At 38.9% G+C, this 16807-nt stretch overlaps 1 protein-coding gene across 2 annotated transcripts in view; it reads right to left on the bottom strand.

The window, feature by feature from the left end:
* The window catches only part of LOC105487449 (phosphatidylinositol specific phospholipase C X domain containing 3), a 185945-nt gene that overhangs the window by 47183 nt on the left and 121955 nt on the right, over positions 1–16807 (bottom strand). Inside the window, exon 3 of one of the 2 annotated variants that reach the window (XM_071098982.1) lies at positions 9866–15325. The exons of the other annotated variant lie outside the window; for it this stretch is intronic. Coding sequence (XP_070955083.1) covers positions 15310–15325 — 16 coding nt within the window. The 3' untranslated portion in view covers positions 9866–15309. Of the gene's footprint in view, positions 1–9865; positions 15326–16807 lie in introns of those variants that run through there. 2 annotated transcript variants of the gene reach the window in all.

Genomic DNA, 16807 nt, shown 5'->3' with positions numbered 1-16807 from the left:
AAAAAACATGTCATATTACTAAATATTTTATGCTTCTCTAATCCCTGGACAGTTGGTATCATCTGTTTAATGTGTAAAGAAATAGAGCATCAGCAAAAGTAAATGACTGTCACAAGACTTTTTGTGCAGTGGCAGCTCTAGGCCACTAGTTTTTAACCAGGGTCGACTTTGTATCCTCCTCCACGGGTGGGCGTGGGGAGCATTTGGCAATATGTGGAGACATTTTTTTCAGTCATAACTCAGGGGAAAGTGCTACTGGAATCCAGTGGGTAGAGGCCATAGATGCTGCCAAACATCCTACTATGCATAAGACAGCTTCTCATAACGAATTACCTTGCTTAAAATGTCAATATTGCTGAGGCTGAGGAAATCTGTTCGAGGATAAGAATTCTCACCCTCAGTCTCTTCAGAATCCTTCACTACAATCAGTGTTAAAATCCCCGTATCCTCATATTTCCATAAGCAAAAGTGAGTGCATGATGTGTTTTTCTTTGGTAATCAAAGAGTAAAATTTTTTTCCATGCTATTTTTGCCACCAGAAAATCCTATTTGCCTTAGGTTCCTTCACCAAAGGATATGAAATTGTCACAAAGGTTGCCTGGAGATGGGTTTGGCATCTTAAAAGTCTAATTGGCAGGAAAATTAAAGCAACTTAAAATGTGTGTGCTCTTTAGGGAGATGTGCTATTCCCACTCTATATTATTAGATCTCAGAGACAGCTGGGGCAAGAACATCTGGGACTTCCTGCACTATCATTTTGCCAAGTTGCTATAAAATTGTCTTTTCTCACTAAAAAACTGAGAAGGAAAAGAGAAAAAGCAGTGCAAAGGTCAACCACACTTGTTAAAAGGTTGCTCCTCAGCTGTCTTTCAGAAGTCCCAGCGGTGGTTCCCTTTTTGTCAGGTTACTTCAATAAGGGAGGGAATCTACTTCATTTGATGTGTACTTTTGATAATCAGTGAATGTATCTTGGCATGTAAACTGTGCAGGACAGAATGTCAAATCTCAAAGCATATTTTTCCACCTTGAATTTTAAAAATGTAATACGTAACATGCATTTAGCAAATTTTCTCAGGGAACTTGCTGAATTTTATTGTCAAAATACAGACCTTTCACATAATGCTTTCACTTTTCTCTCTTATGTACATCTGTTCCTAACACCAATAGGCACACAAAGTGTTGTGAATCGGTAGCTGGATCTTCCAACCCTCCAGGGAACTCTCACTTGTTGGCCTAGTCTAATATCTTATTATGTGGAAATGTTTTCAAAACCAAGCACAATTTTTCACCATAAAAAAGATTTTTTTTTCTTTTACCATTTTTGGTGGTCAGTGATTTAGACAATCACAAGAGTATATCACATTTGAGTAGAGAAAATGATGTACACCTGATATATGAGCATAAATTGCAATGTCTCGATGAAAGGTAAAGTTCAGAAAAGGCCAGCATATTTCTGTCTTTAGATGCTGAAGAAGTCACTTTTGTCATCTTTCCTTCCTTGGAATCCCTATGGCATATGTCAACTATAGATAATTTTACTACACAGTTGCAAACAGTGTCTCATGCCATTCTCTAGTTTTGTCTTTTATAAAAATCTCACACTCCAAAGAGACTGTCCTGTAACTGGAGGACAAAAACCATGAAGAAAAATTTTATGACACCGTATCATGCCTCTCCAGTCCCCACTCTAAGCCCACAGCACATTCTTACTATGTTTTTGTTGGCTGAGTGACTGGCCAACTCAATAAATGAATGGATTCTTGTTTCTGTCCCTGGGTAACCTGAAGAGTGCTGGGACACTAGGAAACGCTATTTTGGTCTACTTCAAAGAAATTAGAATTCTGTAAAGTCATACCATAAATGTCATCCTAGTTTCAAGTGGGTTATATTACTTTCTTCCCCACCTCAATTGTTTTTTTAGTATTGTATCTGCTTCATTTTAATGTTTCATTCACTTTTCATAAGTTACATCTACTCACTTGAAATATCTCAAGCAGAACCCTTTTTGTAAAATAGAGTTTTGAAAATATTATTTGTCCTTGTTCTCAGTAGGTCACCATTTTCTATTTATTTATTTATTTACTTATTTATTTATTTTTATTGTACTTTAAGTTCTAGGGTACATGTGCACAACATGCAGGTTTGTTACATATGTATACGTGTGCCATGTTGGTGTGCTGCACCCATTAACTCATCATTTACATTAGGTATATCTCCTAATGCTATCCCTCCCCCCTACCCCAACCCCACGACAGGCCCCGGTGTGTGATGTTCCCCACCCTGTGTCCAAGTGTTCTCATTGTACAATTCCCACTTATGAGTGAGAACATGCGCCCCACATCAATTTTTAAGAAGAGTCATAGATATACAAAAGCCCCCCAAATATCACAGAGATAAGCCACACAATGTTGGAAACAGAAGACAACTTTTGAAACTACACTGCCAAATAAATCCTTCAAGAAAAGCACTAAAGGAAAATATGAGGTTCAGAGCAAGCTAAAAGAATGTAAATGCATGTCACCTAGGACAATCATGAAATTAGGTGAAAAAGTACCACATAGGGTATCTGAGCACTTTCAGGAGACCATCATTTATATCTTCAATTGGGAGATAAGATCACACTGCATGTGAAACTCTTCTTTCCTTAATAAGCAGGAAGAAAGCAATGAATACTTACGGGTGAAAAGAGAAGTCTGTGTTAATACTTATTTTCAAACTATTCTCTTACCCCTATCAACACACAACTTGCATCCACACACACATGCACAAACACCTACATGCCCAAGCACACATCAATGTTTTCTTTTTTTCTTTTTTCTTTTTTTTTTTTTTTTTTGATTTCCAACTTTTAAGTCAGGGCTCCATGTGGAGGATGTGCAGATTTGTTACATAGGTAAATATGTGCATGGTGGTTTGATGCACAAATCAATCCATCACTAGGTTTAAGCCCAGCATGCATTAGCTATTTATCCTGATGCACTCCCCCCAACCCTAGTGTGTGTCATTCCTCTCCCTGTGTACATGTGTTCTCATTGTTCCTTTCCCACTTATAAGTGAGAACACGCAGTGTTTGCTTTTCTGTCCATCATTAGTTTGCTGAGGATAATGGCTTCCAGCTTCATCCATGTCCCTGCAAAGGACATGATCTCCTCCTTTTTGTGACCACATAGTATTCTATGATGTATATATACCACATTTTAAAAACTCAGTCTATCATTGATGGGCATTTGGGTTGATTCCATGTCTTTGCTATTGTGAATAGTGCTGCAATGAACATACACACGTGCATGGATCTTTATAATAGAATGATGTATATTCTTTTGGGTATATACCTAGTAATGGGATTGCTGGGTCAAATTATTTCTGGTTTTAGGTCTTTGAAGAATTGCCACATTGTCTTCCACAATGGTTGAACTAATTTACACTCCCACCAACAGTGTAAAGATGTTCCTATTTCTCCACAGCCTCGCCAGCATCTATTGTTTCTTGACTTAGTAATAACGCCATTCTGACTGGCATGAGATGGTATCTCATTGTGGTTTTGACTTGCATTTCTCTAATGATCGGTGATGTTGAGCTTTTTTTTCAAATGTTTGTTGGCCATAAAAATGTCTTCTTTTGAGAAGTGTCTGTTCATTTCCTTTTCCAGCTTTTTAGTGGGGTTGTTTGTTTATTTCTTGTAAATTTGTTCCTTGTAGATACTGGATATTAGACCTTTGTCAGGTGGATAGATTGCAAAATTTTTCTCCCATTCTATAGGTTGCCTGTTTACCCTGCTGATAGTTTCTTTTGCTGTGCAGAAGCTCTTTAGTTTAATTAGATCCTATTTGTCAATTTTGGCTTTCATTGCAATTGCTTTCGGCATCTTCATCATGAAATCTTTGCCTGTGCCTATGTCCTAAATGGTATTGCTTAGGTTTTCTTCTAGGGTTTTTATACTTTTGGGTTTTACATTTAAGTCTTAAATCCATCTTTAGTTGATTTTTGTATATGGCTTGAGGAAGGGTGTAGTTTCTATTTTCTGCATACAGCTAGCAAGTTCTCCCAGCACCATTTATTAAATAGAGAATCCTTTTCCCATTGCTCATTTTTGTCAGGTTTTTCAAAAATCAGATGGCAGTAGGTGTGCGGTCTTATTTCTGGGTTCTCTATTCTGTTCCATTTTTTATGTGTCTGTTTTTGGAAATGAGAATAACATTGAATCTATAAATTGCTTTGGGCAGTATGGCCATTTTCACAATATTGATTCTTTCTATCCATAAACATGGAATGTTTTTCCATTTGTTTGTGTCATCTTTGATTTCTTTGATCAGCGGTTTTTAGTTCTCCTCGAAGAGGTCCTTCCCTTATCTTGTTAGCTGTATTCCTAGGTATTTTATTCTTTTTATGGCAATTGTGAATGGTAGTTCATTCATAATTTGGCTGTATATTTGGTTCATTCATCATTTGGCATAGAGCCAAATTCACTATAAGCTACTTGCCTATTCTTGGATTATAGGAATGCTAGTGATTTTTGCACATTAATTTTGTATCCTGAGACTTTGGTGAAGTTGCTTGTCAGCTTAAGAAGCTTTTGGACTGAGAGAATGGGGCTTTCTAGGTATAGGATTATGCCATCCACAAACAAAGATAGTTTGACTTTCTTTCTTCTTATTTGTATACCCTTTATTTATTTCTCTTGCCTGGTTGCTCCGGCCAGAACTTCCAAATACTATGTTGAATACGAGTGGTGAGAGAGGACATCCTTGTCTTGTGCTGGATTTCAAGGCAAATGCTTCCAGCTTTTGCCCATTCACTTTGATGTTGGCTTTGGGTTTGTCATGTATGGCTCCTGTTATTTTGAGGTAGGTTCCTTCGATACCTAATTTATTGAGAGTTTTTATCATGAAGGGATGTTGAATTTTATCAAAAGCCTTTTCTGCAGCTATTGAGATAATCATGAGGTTTTTGCCTTTAGTTCTTTTTCACATAAACATTTTCAGTCTACAGCTGACCACCCTTTTTTAAACTGGAGTAGAAAATGGTGGACAAGTGAAGCAGCCTTTCTATAAACAGCCTGCATCAGGAGACATGGAAATGTCATTCCTCATGGTTTACAGTATTAAAAAGCCTCTCCATCTTTATTACTTGTAAGAGTACTCGGCCATATTGTGTTTGGGGTCTTCTTGGTCTGTGGACACATGAGTGATGTGGACACATGAGCATACAGTGGCAATAAGTTGTGTGTGCTCAAGGGTGTGGAATTCTCCTTGTGTCATATAACACCATGTAGAAATGTCTGTGGCACTTGCTCTGCTTGTGAACAGAAATAGAGTCAAATTTATTAAATAACCAAGTAACCCCTAACCAGCCAATGTGAAAGTGAGACAAGAAAAAACAAAGTTTTCAGGATACTTAACAATAGATCCATCATGACTCTTCTGAATCGACATATGCTGTCTATTAACAGACTGAATTTAGTGACGCTAAACTATACACTTGATCAAATTTTCCTACAATCTATTCATTATAAGCTAGCTTTATTTAGAAAAACAGGCAATGTGAATTAAACTCTTGAAAATGAACCACAAAAACTGAAAGATATCCATTAATTAGTAGATTTTGTTTTTGTCTTTTTTTTGTTTGGTTGATTTTTCTTAGACAGGGTCTTGCTCTGTCACCCAGGCTGGAGTACAGAGGCTCAATCAGGGCCTAGTGCAACCCCTGCCTCCTGGGTTCAAGGGATTCTCCTGCCTCAGCCTCCTGAGTAGGTGGGATTACAGGTGCCCACCACCATGCCCAGCTAATTTTTGTAGTTTTGTAGAGAGGAGTTTCACCATGTTGGCCATGCGGGTCTCAAACTCTTGACCTCAAGTGATTCACCCGCCTTGGCCTCCCAAAGTGCTGGGATTACAGGTGTGAGCCACCATGATGAGCCAATTAACAGCTTTTGATAGAGTTATTATCTATTTTTTGACTGGTTAATTTTTGAACCTGAGGTAAATTATATAGGCAACAACTTTTTTGTTCAGTATTCAGACAAGTAGCAGACAGCACAGTGAATTTGGTCTGTTTTATATTGGCTACATCTCACATCCATTTCCAAAGGGCAACCTGTGCTTTTAGCGTTCACTAATGAAATCACACATTACAGTCTCACTGCCACATACTGCTTCCTCCAGATAGGATGTCACAGCCCCAGAAACAACTTGTAAGCTTTTTGTCTCTTAACAGCTGAGGCCACAGGGAAATAATGATGAGGGGGTGGAAGGAAAGACTATTTTAAAGGAAAAGTTCAAGATATAATTGTGATTTCTGCAAAAAATCAATTATGACAATCAAGTCTCTAGCCATTCTTGTCTAACTATTGTTAATACTTTAAAATAAGTTAATTAGCAATAGGCTACAATCCCAGACATACAGAGCAAGAACCAGAAGATCTGTGCTGTAATCAACAAAGCCAAATATTAATGCCTGCAACTGATGCATGCAGTATTTTCTTGTAAAATCCTCCAAGGTCAGGTATTCTGAGAAAATTTCACAGTTTTAACTTTTTTATTGCTGTTGTTACACTGAAAATATTATAGAAAACAACATTTTATCAACCAAATGTGGTAAGTTAAAAGCTGACATCTCATTGCCTAGAGTGATGTTAGTTCGTTATTTAATATTTCTATAACGATTTGGTTAGGTAGGACATGCTTACAGCAACTCCTTGCCCTTTTATCGTTTTTGACAGAGAGGATTTGGCTTATATCACCTCACTCGACTAGCCATTTATACTTGTCAGAGTCACCCTTGTTTGTCAGTAGGTCAGTCTCTGAAAACCCCGTCTATCAAGTACACTCAACACAAACATCTGGATCGCAAGCCCTCAGGGGCACCCATGCAAACAAGCCCAATAAAAAAACATGCCTCCCTCTGTGAAAGAGGACAACAAACCAATTTAGCTGAAAATATGACAGTCTGCATCCTATCTCCTGCTTCCTTGTGCCCTGAATGAGTTGTGAAACCTTAGGAAGACTGTTGGAATGTTCCCAAATCTTAAAAAAAACAGCAATTCCCTTTACAAAGAGCTGTGTTCTATTTTTTTCCTGCCCTGGACCCCGCCTCTCCATCATCTGGGAAATTTCAACAGTTTTCCAAGTGTAGACGGAGAAATTTAAGATCACAGAGAAAGAAAGTCAAGTTGACTGTCAATATAGCCTAATTTGAAGAGTTTACATTTTCACTAGCCAATCCCTCAGTTAGGATATTACCAACTCTTTGATTTGCCTCATTATCAAAATGGTCTGGGCTTTTGCATAGAAACAACCTCGACCGTTTTAATGAGAAAAAGAACAAAGAAAATGCACATGGACAGACTAATTTATACTAGAGGCTTTTAAGCCAAATGAGAATAAGTGATATTTCTGTTTTCACATGTTATTGAAAAAGGAGGAAAGAAAAAGCAGCCCCTGACAACTGAGAGCTCGCCAGACACTTAAAACCAGGCCATGTTATTCTCCTGTTGGACATAAGCAATCTCCCACAATACCAACTTCAGATAAGGTCACCACCTCTCTTCACTAAAATAAGTGGCTGTGACTCCTTTACCAATTACAGTTTGATCTTGCTCTAGCCCTATGGATTAGGCTTGTTGAAATACCCAAATATAGACTAGTCCTTGCTTTCTGACAGCATCTGATCTAGAGAGAACCCCTGCTTCCTTAGACCCTCCCTCAAGTCACCCAACCTAAGCCCAATCTTGTAAGTCCCTTCTAGCATCCTCTTACCGGGATGTCTCATGTATGAACCCCATGGTATGTTCTCCGTCGCTGCAACAAATAGTAAACTCTGCATGTTCAACAAATGTTTGTGCCTGGGGATCTTTGGCTAAAGGACAATCACAAAATACTTATGTCTCTTGGAGCTTTTCAGCTGAATGGATTTGTGCCCCACTCAGGAGCCCTGCCTGCATAGAGCAGAAGGGAAGAGCTGGCCTGCAGGCCCCCTTCTCATGACTGTGGAATGTGAACTGAGATTTCCACATGTGGTCCATTTTGCTTCTTGAATCAGACACCTTTTACTCATTCATCTACTGATATCTCATTATATGGTTCATTTGAAATTCCAAACAAATCTCCCTTTTCCCTCGATTGCTGACTAAACTACACAAATTATTGTGTCACTACTTGACTGACTAAATAGCCCTGCTGCCTGGATACTCCATCTTTATTCTCTCTACCCCATCAGCCTACCTCCTTTCAACTTTTTTTTTGGTAAGTGCTAGCTATACATACTAGCTATATTTTAAGCTAGTTTCTTTTAGAAATTATATTCAATCTGCCCAGCAATTCCATAGAAGAAAACTGAGATCCAGAGAGGTTTACTAAAGTAGGAGAATCTCCATCCTATGCCACAGTTTTTCAGAAAAGTGTATGTATTCATTCTCTGTTTCTCTCTGTCGCTCATACACACACACACACACACACATACACACACACAGAGCAGGCACTGAATAGATGTCTGACTTCTCAACAACTTGGAGCCTTCTCCAGGCTTTAACCTCTCCGAAACAGTGAAAACTGCCTGCCTGTATTTAAATGTATTTTAATCTTCTTTAATCATACAACATCAGCGGAACGAAGGAGAAAGAGAGTTTTTATATGCACTCTTGTTTCAAAAATTTTGGGGTCAAATGTTGTTAAAATGGAGAATTACAGACAACCCTTCCTCCTGCCATACCCCAGAGGACACAGGCTGAACTCACTCCTCTGTCACACAGTCTCACAACTGTAAGCTGGTACAGAATCTTCTTCCTTCTGAGAAATAAAAATTAAATCTTGAGCCCCCCAGCCAACTGAGTACAACCCCTTCTTGGCCAAAAGGACTCCAGAGAAACCTTAAAAACTGAGTTCTTGGCCTTGCATGGTGGCTCATGCCTGTAAACCCAGCATTTTGGGAGGCTGAGGCGGGCAGATCACTTGAGGTTAGGAGTCGAGACCAGCCTGGCCAACATGGTGAAACCCCTTCTCTACAAAAAGTACAAAAATCAGCTGGGCATGGTGGCATGCACCTGTAATCCCAGCTACTTGGGAGGCTGAGGTGGGAGAATCAATTGAACCTGGGAGGCGGAGGTTGCAGTGAGCTGAGATCATGCCACTGTACTCCAGCCTGGGTGACAGAGCAAGGCTCTGTCTCAAAACAAAACAAAACAAGAAAACAAAAACAACTGAGTTTTTGGCAATGATGGGATGGGAGATTGGACATGCTTTGTTATACTCCATTCTTCACTAACTGCCACTAAAAGACTTTCTTTCCCAAGAGTTAAACAGAAATCAATCCATCAAACTTCCCCACATTTTTGTGGTTTCAACACAACTGACCAGCTTGTCTTCCTGATCAGAGACACCAAATCGTAGACTGGTTCTGGTCAGTTTACAGAGACTGCACATAACATGCCTCTGTGTCCTCTGTTTCACTTTTTGACATATAGGACCTAATTTTAATGCATTAAATGTTAAGTCTCTACCCAGAAGTGAACATAGGACTTATGAAATATGTATGTTTACTTATTTATAAATGCAACCGTCCCACTTTGTGAATATTCATAGATTCTCCTACAACCTGTTGAATATGTATACTTAGCTGACCCTTTCAGCCTAAATTTTTGTCTCACCCTTCCTTTCCTTGAAGTACCTTTCTCAGTTTCTACTGGAGGCTACATTTCCCAACCCATGGAATGGCCAGCCTGCAGGTGGCAATCCTTTATAAGAAATAAAGCTCTCTTCTCTCTGAATTTATGAAACTCATAATTCTCCAGTTGAAACTCCTCCTCCTCCTCCTTTTCCTCTTCTTCTTCTTCTTTCTCATCGTATTTGAAATTAGCATTGGGGAGGCAGTTGGGAGGCAGTTGGGATGCAGTGCTGTAATGCTAATTGGCTTTGGTGGGAGACACTGAGTCTAGAAGTTATTAAGTCTTCTTACACGAGAATGTGCTTTTTAGCCCGTCAGCGCAATAATTCTAGGATCAAACTAAGTCACACAAGACACAAGATGCCAAAAGCTGAGGGCTATTTTTTTGGAAATCATTGATAGGTACTATCTGAGTGATACAGCAAGGAAATATGAACTTAAATCTGGCAGGTCTTGTGGGTAGAGGAGTTGTAACTTAGATTTTAGGAAGAACTAACTGAGCCTAGGGAGGAGGGCACCAATAAATATTGGGGTTTATGTTCTCTAGGTTAACCAAAACCAGGTTAATTCGTCGGTAGGGATGATTAAGGTGCAGCTTGTTTGTGGGTATGAGCAGAGCAGTGCTACTTGAAGTGGGGCTCACTTGAGTCTGCTAAGAATTAAACACTTTGCACCACAGACTACTGAATCAGAATTTCTGAAAGTGGTACCCAGGAATTTACATTGTAACAAAATTTCCATAAGTGTATTCCAGTTTGCCAAGTCCTGGGCTGGGAAAGCGTTGTTTTCTGGAGTTTCCTTTTGATTTACAAGCCAGAATCCGCTTTCCAGTGGTTCAGAAAGATTCTAAATTGCTCCCAGCACTGACTTATAACATCATCCAAGTAAATTATTTAGCCATTCTGACTTTCAGTTTCTTAAATTGCAAATTAGGAATAACACTTGTACAAATGAAGCCATGTACATACATACAAACAGACATACACACACAGACACAAGTACATATAAGTATCTGTATGCATACATATCTATAGAGACAGGGAGAGAGACAGGTCGAACAAATGAATCTTATGGTGAAAGCTTTTTGAAAACAATGATTATTGGAACACTAGCTTTCCATAGTCTCCTTGGTGTTCTTTCTCCTCATGGATATGTAGCTTGAGGAGATCGCTTTCCCCATCTGTTGAATAGAATATCCCAAATATCCATTGTCAGCTGCTCTGCTCTGCTGCTGTGCTGACCTGTCTTGGGACATGGCCTAGGGTGGAAGGGCGGGGCTGGAAAGCTGCTCTTTATGGAGATAGGTACTGTCTCATGTCACTATAGCTGACTTTGAACCATTCTGAGTCTCAGCCTCTAAGTGAGGATTTTCCTGGCTCTCCAAACTGCTAAGATGACTGGCACTGCAGCTGAAAAACTTCCAAGAGCTAGACCCATCCCTTCTGGGTATGGGCAAGGAAAAGGCAAACTGGGCAACAGGCGGGTTGTGAGCTGGAGTGTGTCCCCATTGGAGAGAAATAAAGAATCCTTTGGGTTCATGATGTAGAGAGAGTTAAAGAGTAGAAGAAAGAGAGAGAGGCAGATAAAGAGAGAGAGAGAGAAAGTCCAGGGAAAGTAGGCCCAGCATAAAATCTGTGGCCCAGTCCTTTGACTTTAGCCGCATTCCCTCCTGGCAAGACTCCAGGGCACCATGCAGTGTTGAGTGCAGCGCAGACTGAAAGCCCTTCCATGTTGGTATGTGCAGCCTGGTATGCTCTGCCCCCTCCTCCCCTAAGCTTTCTGTTTATCCTCTGGCCTTATCCCTCTCTGGGGTGTCTCTTCTTTTGACTGGGAGCCAGGAGTCCTGGATTTTAATCCTTTCTCTGCTGCCAGTTAGCTCTGTGTCCTTGCACAATCAATTAGCATTCCTCTTGGCCTCAACTTCCTTATTTAATAAAAAGAAATGGTGAAATGAGCAATAGGCACAAGGCAAGAAGGATTAAGCCCAGTCATCTCTAACTCCTTTCATGTTCTATGTCAATGCTTCCTTAGGAGGTTCCATGCTAACATCCTATCAGGGTTTGCTTTCTTGAGGCAAAGCCATACACTTCAAACCTTTTCTTCTCTTATCTTTGCCCACTCTGTCACCAGCATAATTCACTTTCCCAAACCCCTAGACCTGACTCTGCCTTCCAAGATGACAGATAATATATTAAATGCAGCCAGTGCCAAGCAATATTAATTTTACCTAATCTGCAAGAATAAGCATGGGACTTAGAGTCAAACAAACCTATGTAATAATCCTAGCTTATTAATTAAGGCATGACTTTAATATGGGATTTTAAAGCAAGGTATTAGACATCTCTCAGCCTCAATTTCCACCTCTAATGGATTTAATAATACCTAATTTGTAAGGCTGCAAGGCCTTAAATGGACACAAATCATGTAGAGCTCTTAGCACAGTGCCTGGCACATAATGTGGGCTCAACAACTACAGTTGTCTTCCTTTGCCCAGCTGGGTAATATTGGTATATACTCACAACCACATCCTAAAAATTCTGCCTTACAAAAGGTGATCACTGTGACCATGAGACTAAGTGGCCAGGGCTACCCATCATCCAACTCCAAGGGACGTCATCCATATAAAATGATACCGTAAATGGTATTCCGAGGGGGCAGCACTGTCAGTAGGGCTGAAGTCAAACCATGTCAGGATTTTTACCTCTCTTTCTTTCTAAACACTTGTTGGCATGCTACTCTGTTTCCGCCTTTAAACTGGTAGCTTCATCTTCAGTCTCTTCCTTCCTTACTCAACCTACATAATTAGGTGAGTTTCATCTCCGGAGGTCCAGTTCTGATTTGCCCTCCTCAATATATTCCTAATATATGCCTAATTCAGCCAACCATAATCTCCCCCTTCACTTTTTCCTCGAGTCATCCCCCATGTTCCTTTGCACATCACTCTGTTTCTCTAACCAACCCTGATTTCTCTTGTCCTTAAGATTTCCTACCTCCATGCTTTGCTCTTGCTATTTCCTCATCCTGAGAAGTTACCCCTACCCATCTCTGCCTATCACAGTGCTTTTTGTCGAAACCAGCCAAAATCTTTCCAGATATCTCTCTCCTCTAAGTCACATACGTCTTGATATTTAACTCTCCTGTTTCTCTCCAATTTGTGTTTAGGTCTTGCATGTTCTTGTCTTTTGAAACCTACTTGATGCTTGATGGGAACAATGGCAAATACCAATTTTAATATGCCTCACAACACTTAATGCAGAGCCGTACTCATAGGAGCTGTTCAACAGATAAGTACTAAATTGAATTCAGTCTACCTGAATGTACTGCCAAATTTGATCTAGATATTGTCATTTAATAAGATGAAAACAAAGTTGCAGTCACTTCTTTGGATTCTCACAAATAGCAGGGAGATAGTACTATGTAATGGTTATAAGACTGCATATCTGAGATCAGTCACTTGAAGTACAGTGTCTAGAACAGATTAGGTATTTAAATGTTTGCTTTTGTGAATAAATGAACAGATAGAGCAGCCTAAATTTAAATCCTGAGTCCACCTTTTCTTAATTGTGCTATCCAGCTAAATTGGTTAACACTTCTAAGGCTCAGTCCCTTTATTGTTAAGATAGGATAGCAATAGTACCTACACTTGGAGGTTTTATAAATATTGAACCTAATCATGAATATAACACAATAAAGGATCTAACAGATAGTGAACCCTTATAATAGCCCATAATAATAATAACAGTTATTATTATTGTTATATTAATCATTATCTAACTTGTTGGCCTGAACAAATATTGTCTAATTTAACTCAGCATCACTTTACTTGCACAGATGCATTGCTGCTTAAAAATTCAGGCAGGTAATATGGCTACATTTTTTAAATTAAAAGAAACCTGTAAGTTAATAAACTTCTACAAATTAGGAAAGGACTTTACTCAAGTTGCACACCTTCTTTTTAAGAATGTGTGAATTGCGTGGGGGTGGGGTGCAAAAACTGGTGTTTGAAAAAGAAATTAAAAATAAGTCTTTAAGAAATAAAAATCTGTGTCTTTTGGCATTGCTACAGTGTAGAAAATGAATCTGCAGTATTTAGAACCATTGGCCAGATTGAAAGCTATGGTACCTAAATCCAGGCTGGATTTAGTTTCCCTGAAAGCCACCCACAACTCTAAATGGTGTTTTCTAAATGTGTGTGCTCAGAGTTTTGTTAATCCAAATATTAGGTATGATTTTAAAAATTGTAGAGAAACTAGCTAGTCAAATACAGGATCTTAGAACTGTGGGATTTTACAACTGAAATGGATCTTGGAGGTAATCTAGCTCAAACTCCAAATTTTGCAGATGAAAATATGTAAGGCCTAGAGCAGTCTTATAATTGCCTGGTAACTTTCCTTTCATGGCACAGAAGAACTTACTACAACTTTTGGTGCCATCACAGGACTTTATGAATGAATGGCTTTTGCACAAAAGCGAAGAGGACAATGTCAGAATCAGTTCACTTCATAGGCTTCATCACTTGGTAAGAAGAGAAAGCCAACAAGTTCTGGGGAGTCAAGTGCTCCTTCACTGAATAAGTGATAAGTATTAATAAATTGCCTTTGGAAGGCATGACCCCAGAGCTGACAATAAGCTTTTCCTGTAGGTTCCATGCAGAAGGCTGGAGTATGTCCAATAACCAAACCAAACCAAAACAAAAAACTGAGCTTCACATTAATATAACATTCAGAATACAGCTTTGCAAATGGTTAAAAAGGAAGTCTTTCTAGTACTTCTGAGACTAAACTCCACTGGAGAATGCCAGCACATCTATAATGACAAGGTTCAGATATATTGGCAAATTATTGGTAAGTAATTTTCATAATCCTATAAAGGAAAGAATTAGTTCTACATATGGAGTCTTCATTTCTACTTTTAAAATTTCTTTTTCTGTTCCTTTTTCTTGTCAATGATACAACTCTACTCTTCCAAATATATAAGCTAGAGAGGCAAGTAAGAAGTTCTGAATTAAAGGGCTGAGAGCAGTTTTTAAAAATTAATTCCATGTGCTGTTAATAAGTGTTACCTGAACAAAAGTTAAGTGCTTGGAAAACATTGCATTAGTTAAATTTAAATAGGATTCATCACTAAAACATTCCTTAGTGCCTTTTATATGCTAATGTACACTGTGACTCCTTTGGGAGAGTTGTGTAGAATATAATGTTCAGCACTTTCCTAACTGATTTGATTTTTTTACCCACAAATCCTACTTTAGTAGTAGTGTACTAGAGCATGAGTAACCAAAAAGCAGTTTAACTATGACTTGAAAACTTCTAAATTACATCAAATGACGTAAGAGAAAAAAATGAAAACCGTTTATCTTTGAGTAAATTCTTGGCTTCTTCAAAGGATGATCTCTACACAGGTAAAATGAGGGTAAAGTTCTTGGCTAAAATGCAAAGCAAGGATTTAATATGAGTAAGTGTTTTCCTAAGCGTAGAACTATGCTGGAAGCTGGAAGAGGTGATAGGAAGACTTGCATCATGCCCAAAATGTCAAAGTTAAAAATGAAGCTTCTTTCATTCAAGGTATGCAGAGAATGGAAGGAGTTGGAGTCAGTTCCCTCCCAGGCTCCTGCTGCCTTTTCACCACCTCTAGTGACCCATCAGAGATTCTTCAAAATCTGGGGACTCTATGGGATACAGTTAAAAACAATACATTTTTATATGTACACAACTCCCTCACTTTCTAAGTTTGTGAGAAAGGGGGTAAATTGCTAATTACCAGAAAAAATAATGTTTGTAGACAGCGGTGCTATAAAGCAAAAAGCCCTCTTGTTTTGATGAATACTTTGTTGCAACTAGCTGAGTTTAGGCTTAGGAAGCTGGAGAGAGTTGACTAGTTAGGCATAATCATCTAGATGTGTTAATCTAGTTACACAATCATCTAGAATGTTGGGTCTCAAAGGCAATCTAAGGGTAAAGAAAGAAAATAATTGAAAAATGGTAAAGGAGGAGAAGATTCAGTCAGAGGATATGAAGCTGAGGTATACAGTGTTGCAGATGTTGTCAGGGGCTGTTATCCTAGGGCAGAAGATTTGTAATTAAAGACAAGCCTAAAATTCGATTTTAAATTATGTACATTATTGTGATTATAAGTCATTCCTGGCCTCTTCAGATCTTCAGTAAAATTTAAAAAATATTGTGGAAATGAACATGAAGCAAGTTTCATGTCTCAGAATGGGACATGGACAGACTGTGTGGGACAATTAAATCATAAAATGATATAATCCAGTAGTAGAAAGGGCTCCTACCATACAAATGGAAGAAATGTAGACATTAGCAGAAATCATAGAGAAAGCCAGGCACTTTAATAGACTATACAATGAATGGTTGGTAATGTTATTTAAATTTTAAGGAACAGAGCAGTCCCAGCTAATGGACCATTCTGAATAACAGAAGAAAGTTTTGATTTCATATGGAAGAACTTTTCCACTCCAATGACTTGGAGTTTCCACCACCAAGAAATGCCAACAACCCCCAAATGAGTTGGCCTGTATTTCTAATGATCAATTAGCCACATCTACTTGAATGCCTTACTCATGCTTTAAATTCAGCATGACCCTGATGGTACCTTCCCCACTTCCTCCCAAATCCCTGTGTCTTTGTTTCCTGAGTCTGTGAATGCTTCCATTACCTGTCCTGCTTATCCTGAACTCTTTTCTCCCATTTATACCACATATGGAACTAGTCACTGAACCATTTTAATTTTCACTGCTTGCATATGATCTGCTTCTGTGTTTTTTCGCTTCCCCAGTGTAGCTTGCATTACCTTGCTGAAACAGTTCTAAGCACTTATCAACTGCTCACTCTCTCCATTCCATCAATCCTCCAGGTTGCATCAATTATTACATAAAACACAGATCATGTCAAGTCATGTTACTTTTAAACTTTATTATCTAGCTCCCCATTGCTCACAGGATGAGGGTCTCTGTAGCCTGGTTAAAAGATTTCTGGAAAATGTGTTCTTGCACCACTCCAAGCTTTAACTCCTTTCATTCCCCATCCTATATGCTATGCCACAAGGTCACACGTACTATTTTCACTGCCTAATCTTTTCTCTTCATCTTTTGTCTTTTTCCACAAAGACCTTGAGTCCAAGCAAAACATTCACG

This window comes from Macaca nemestrina, chromosome 6, assembly GCF_043159975.1.
Source record: "Macaca nemestrina isolate mMacNem1 chromosome 6, mMacNem.hap1, whole genome shotgun sequence".
NCBI lineage: Eukaryota > Metazoa > Chordata > Mammalia > Primates > Cercopithecidae > Macaca > Macaca nemestrina.
Note: the sequence above shows the minus strand (reverse complement) of the source record. Positions and strands in the feature narration are given on the sequence as shown.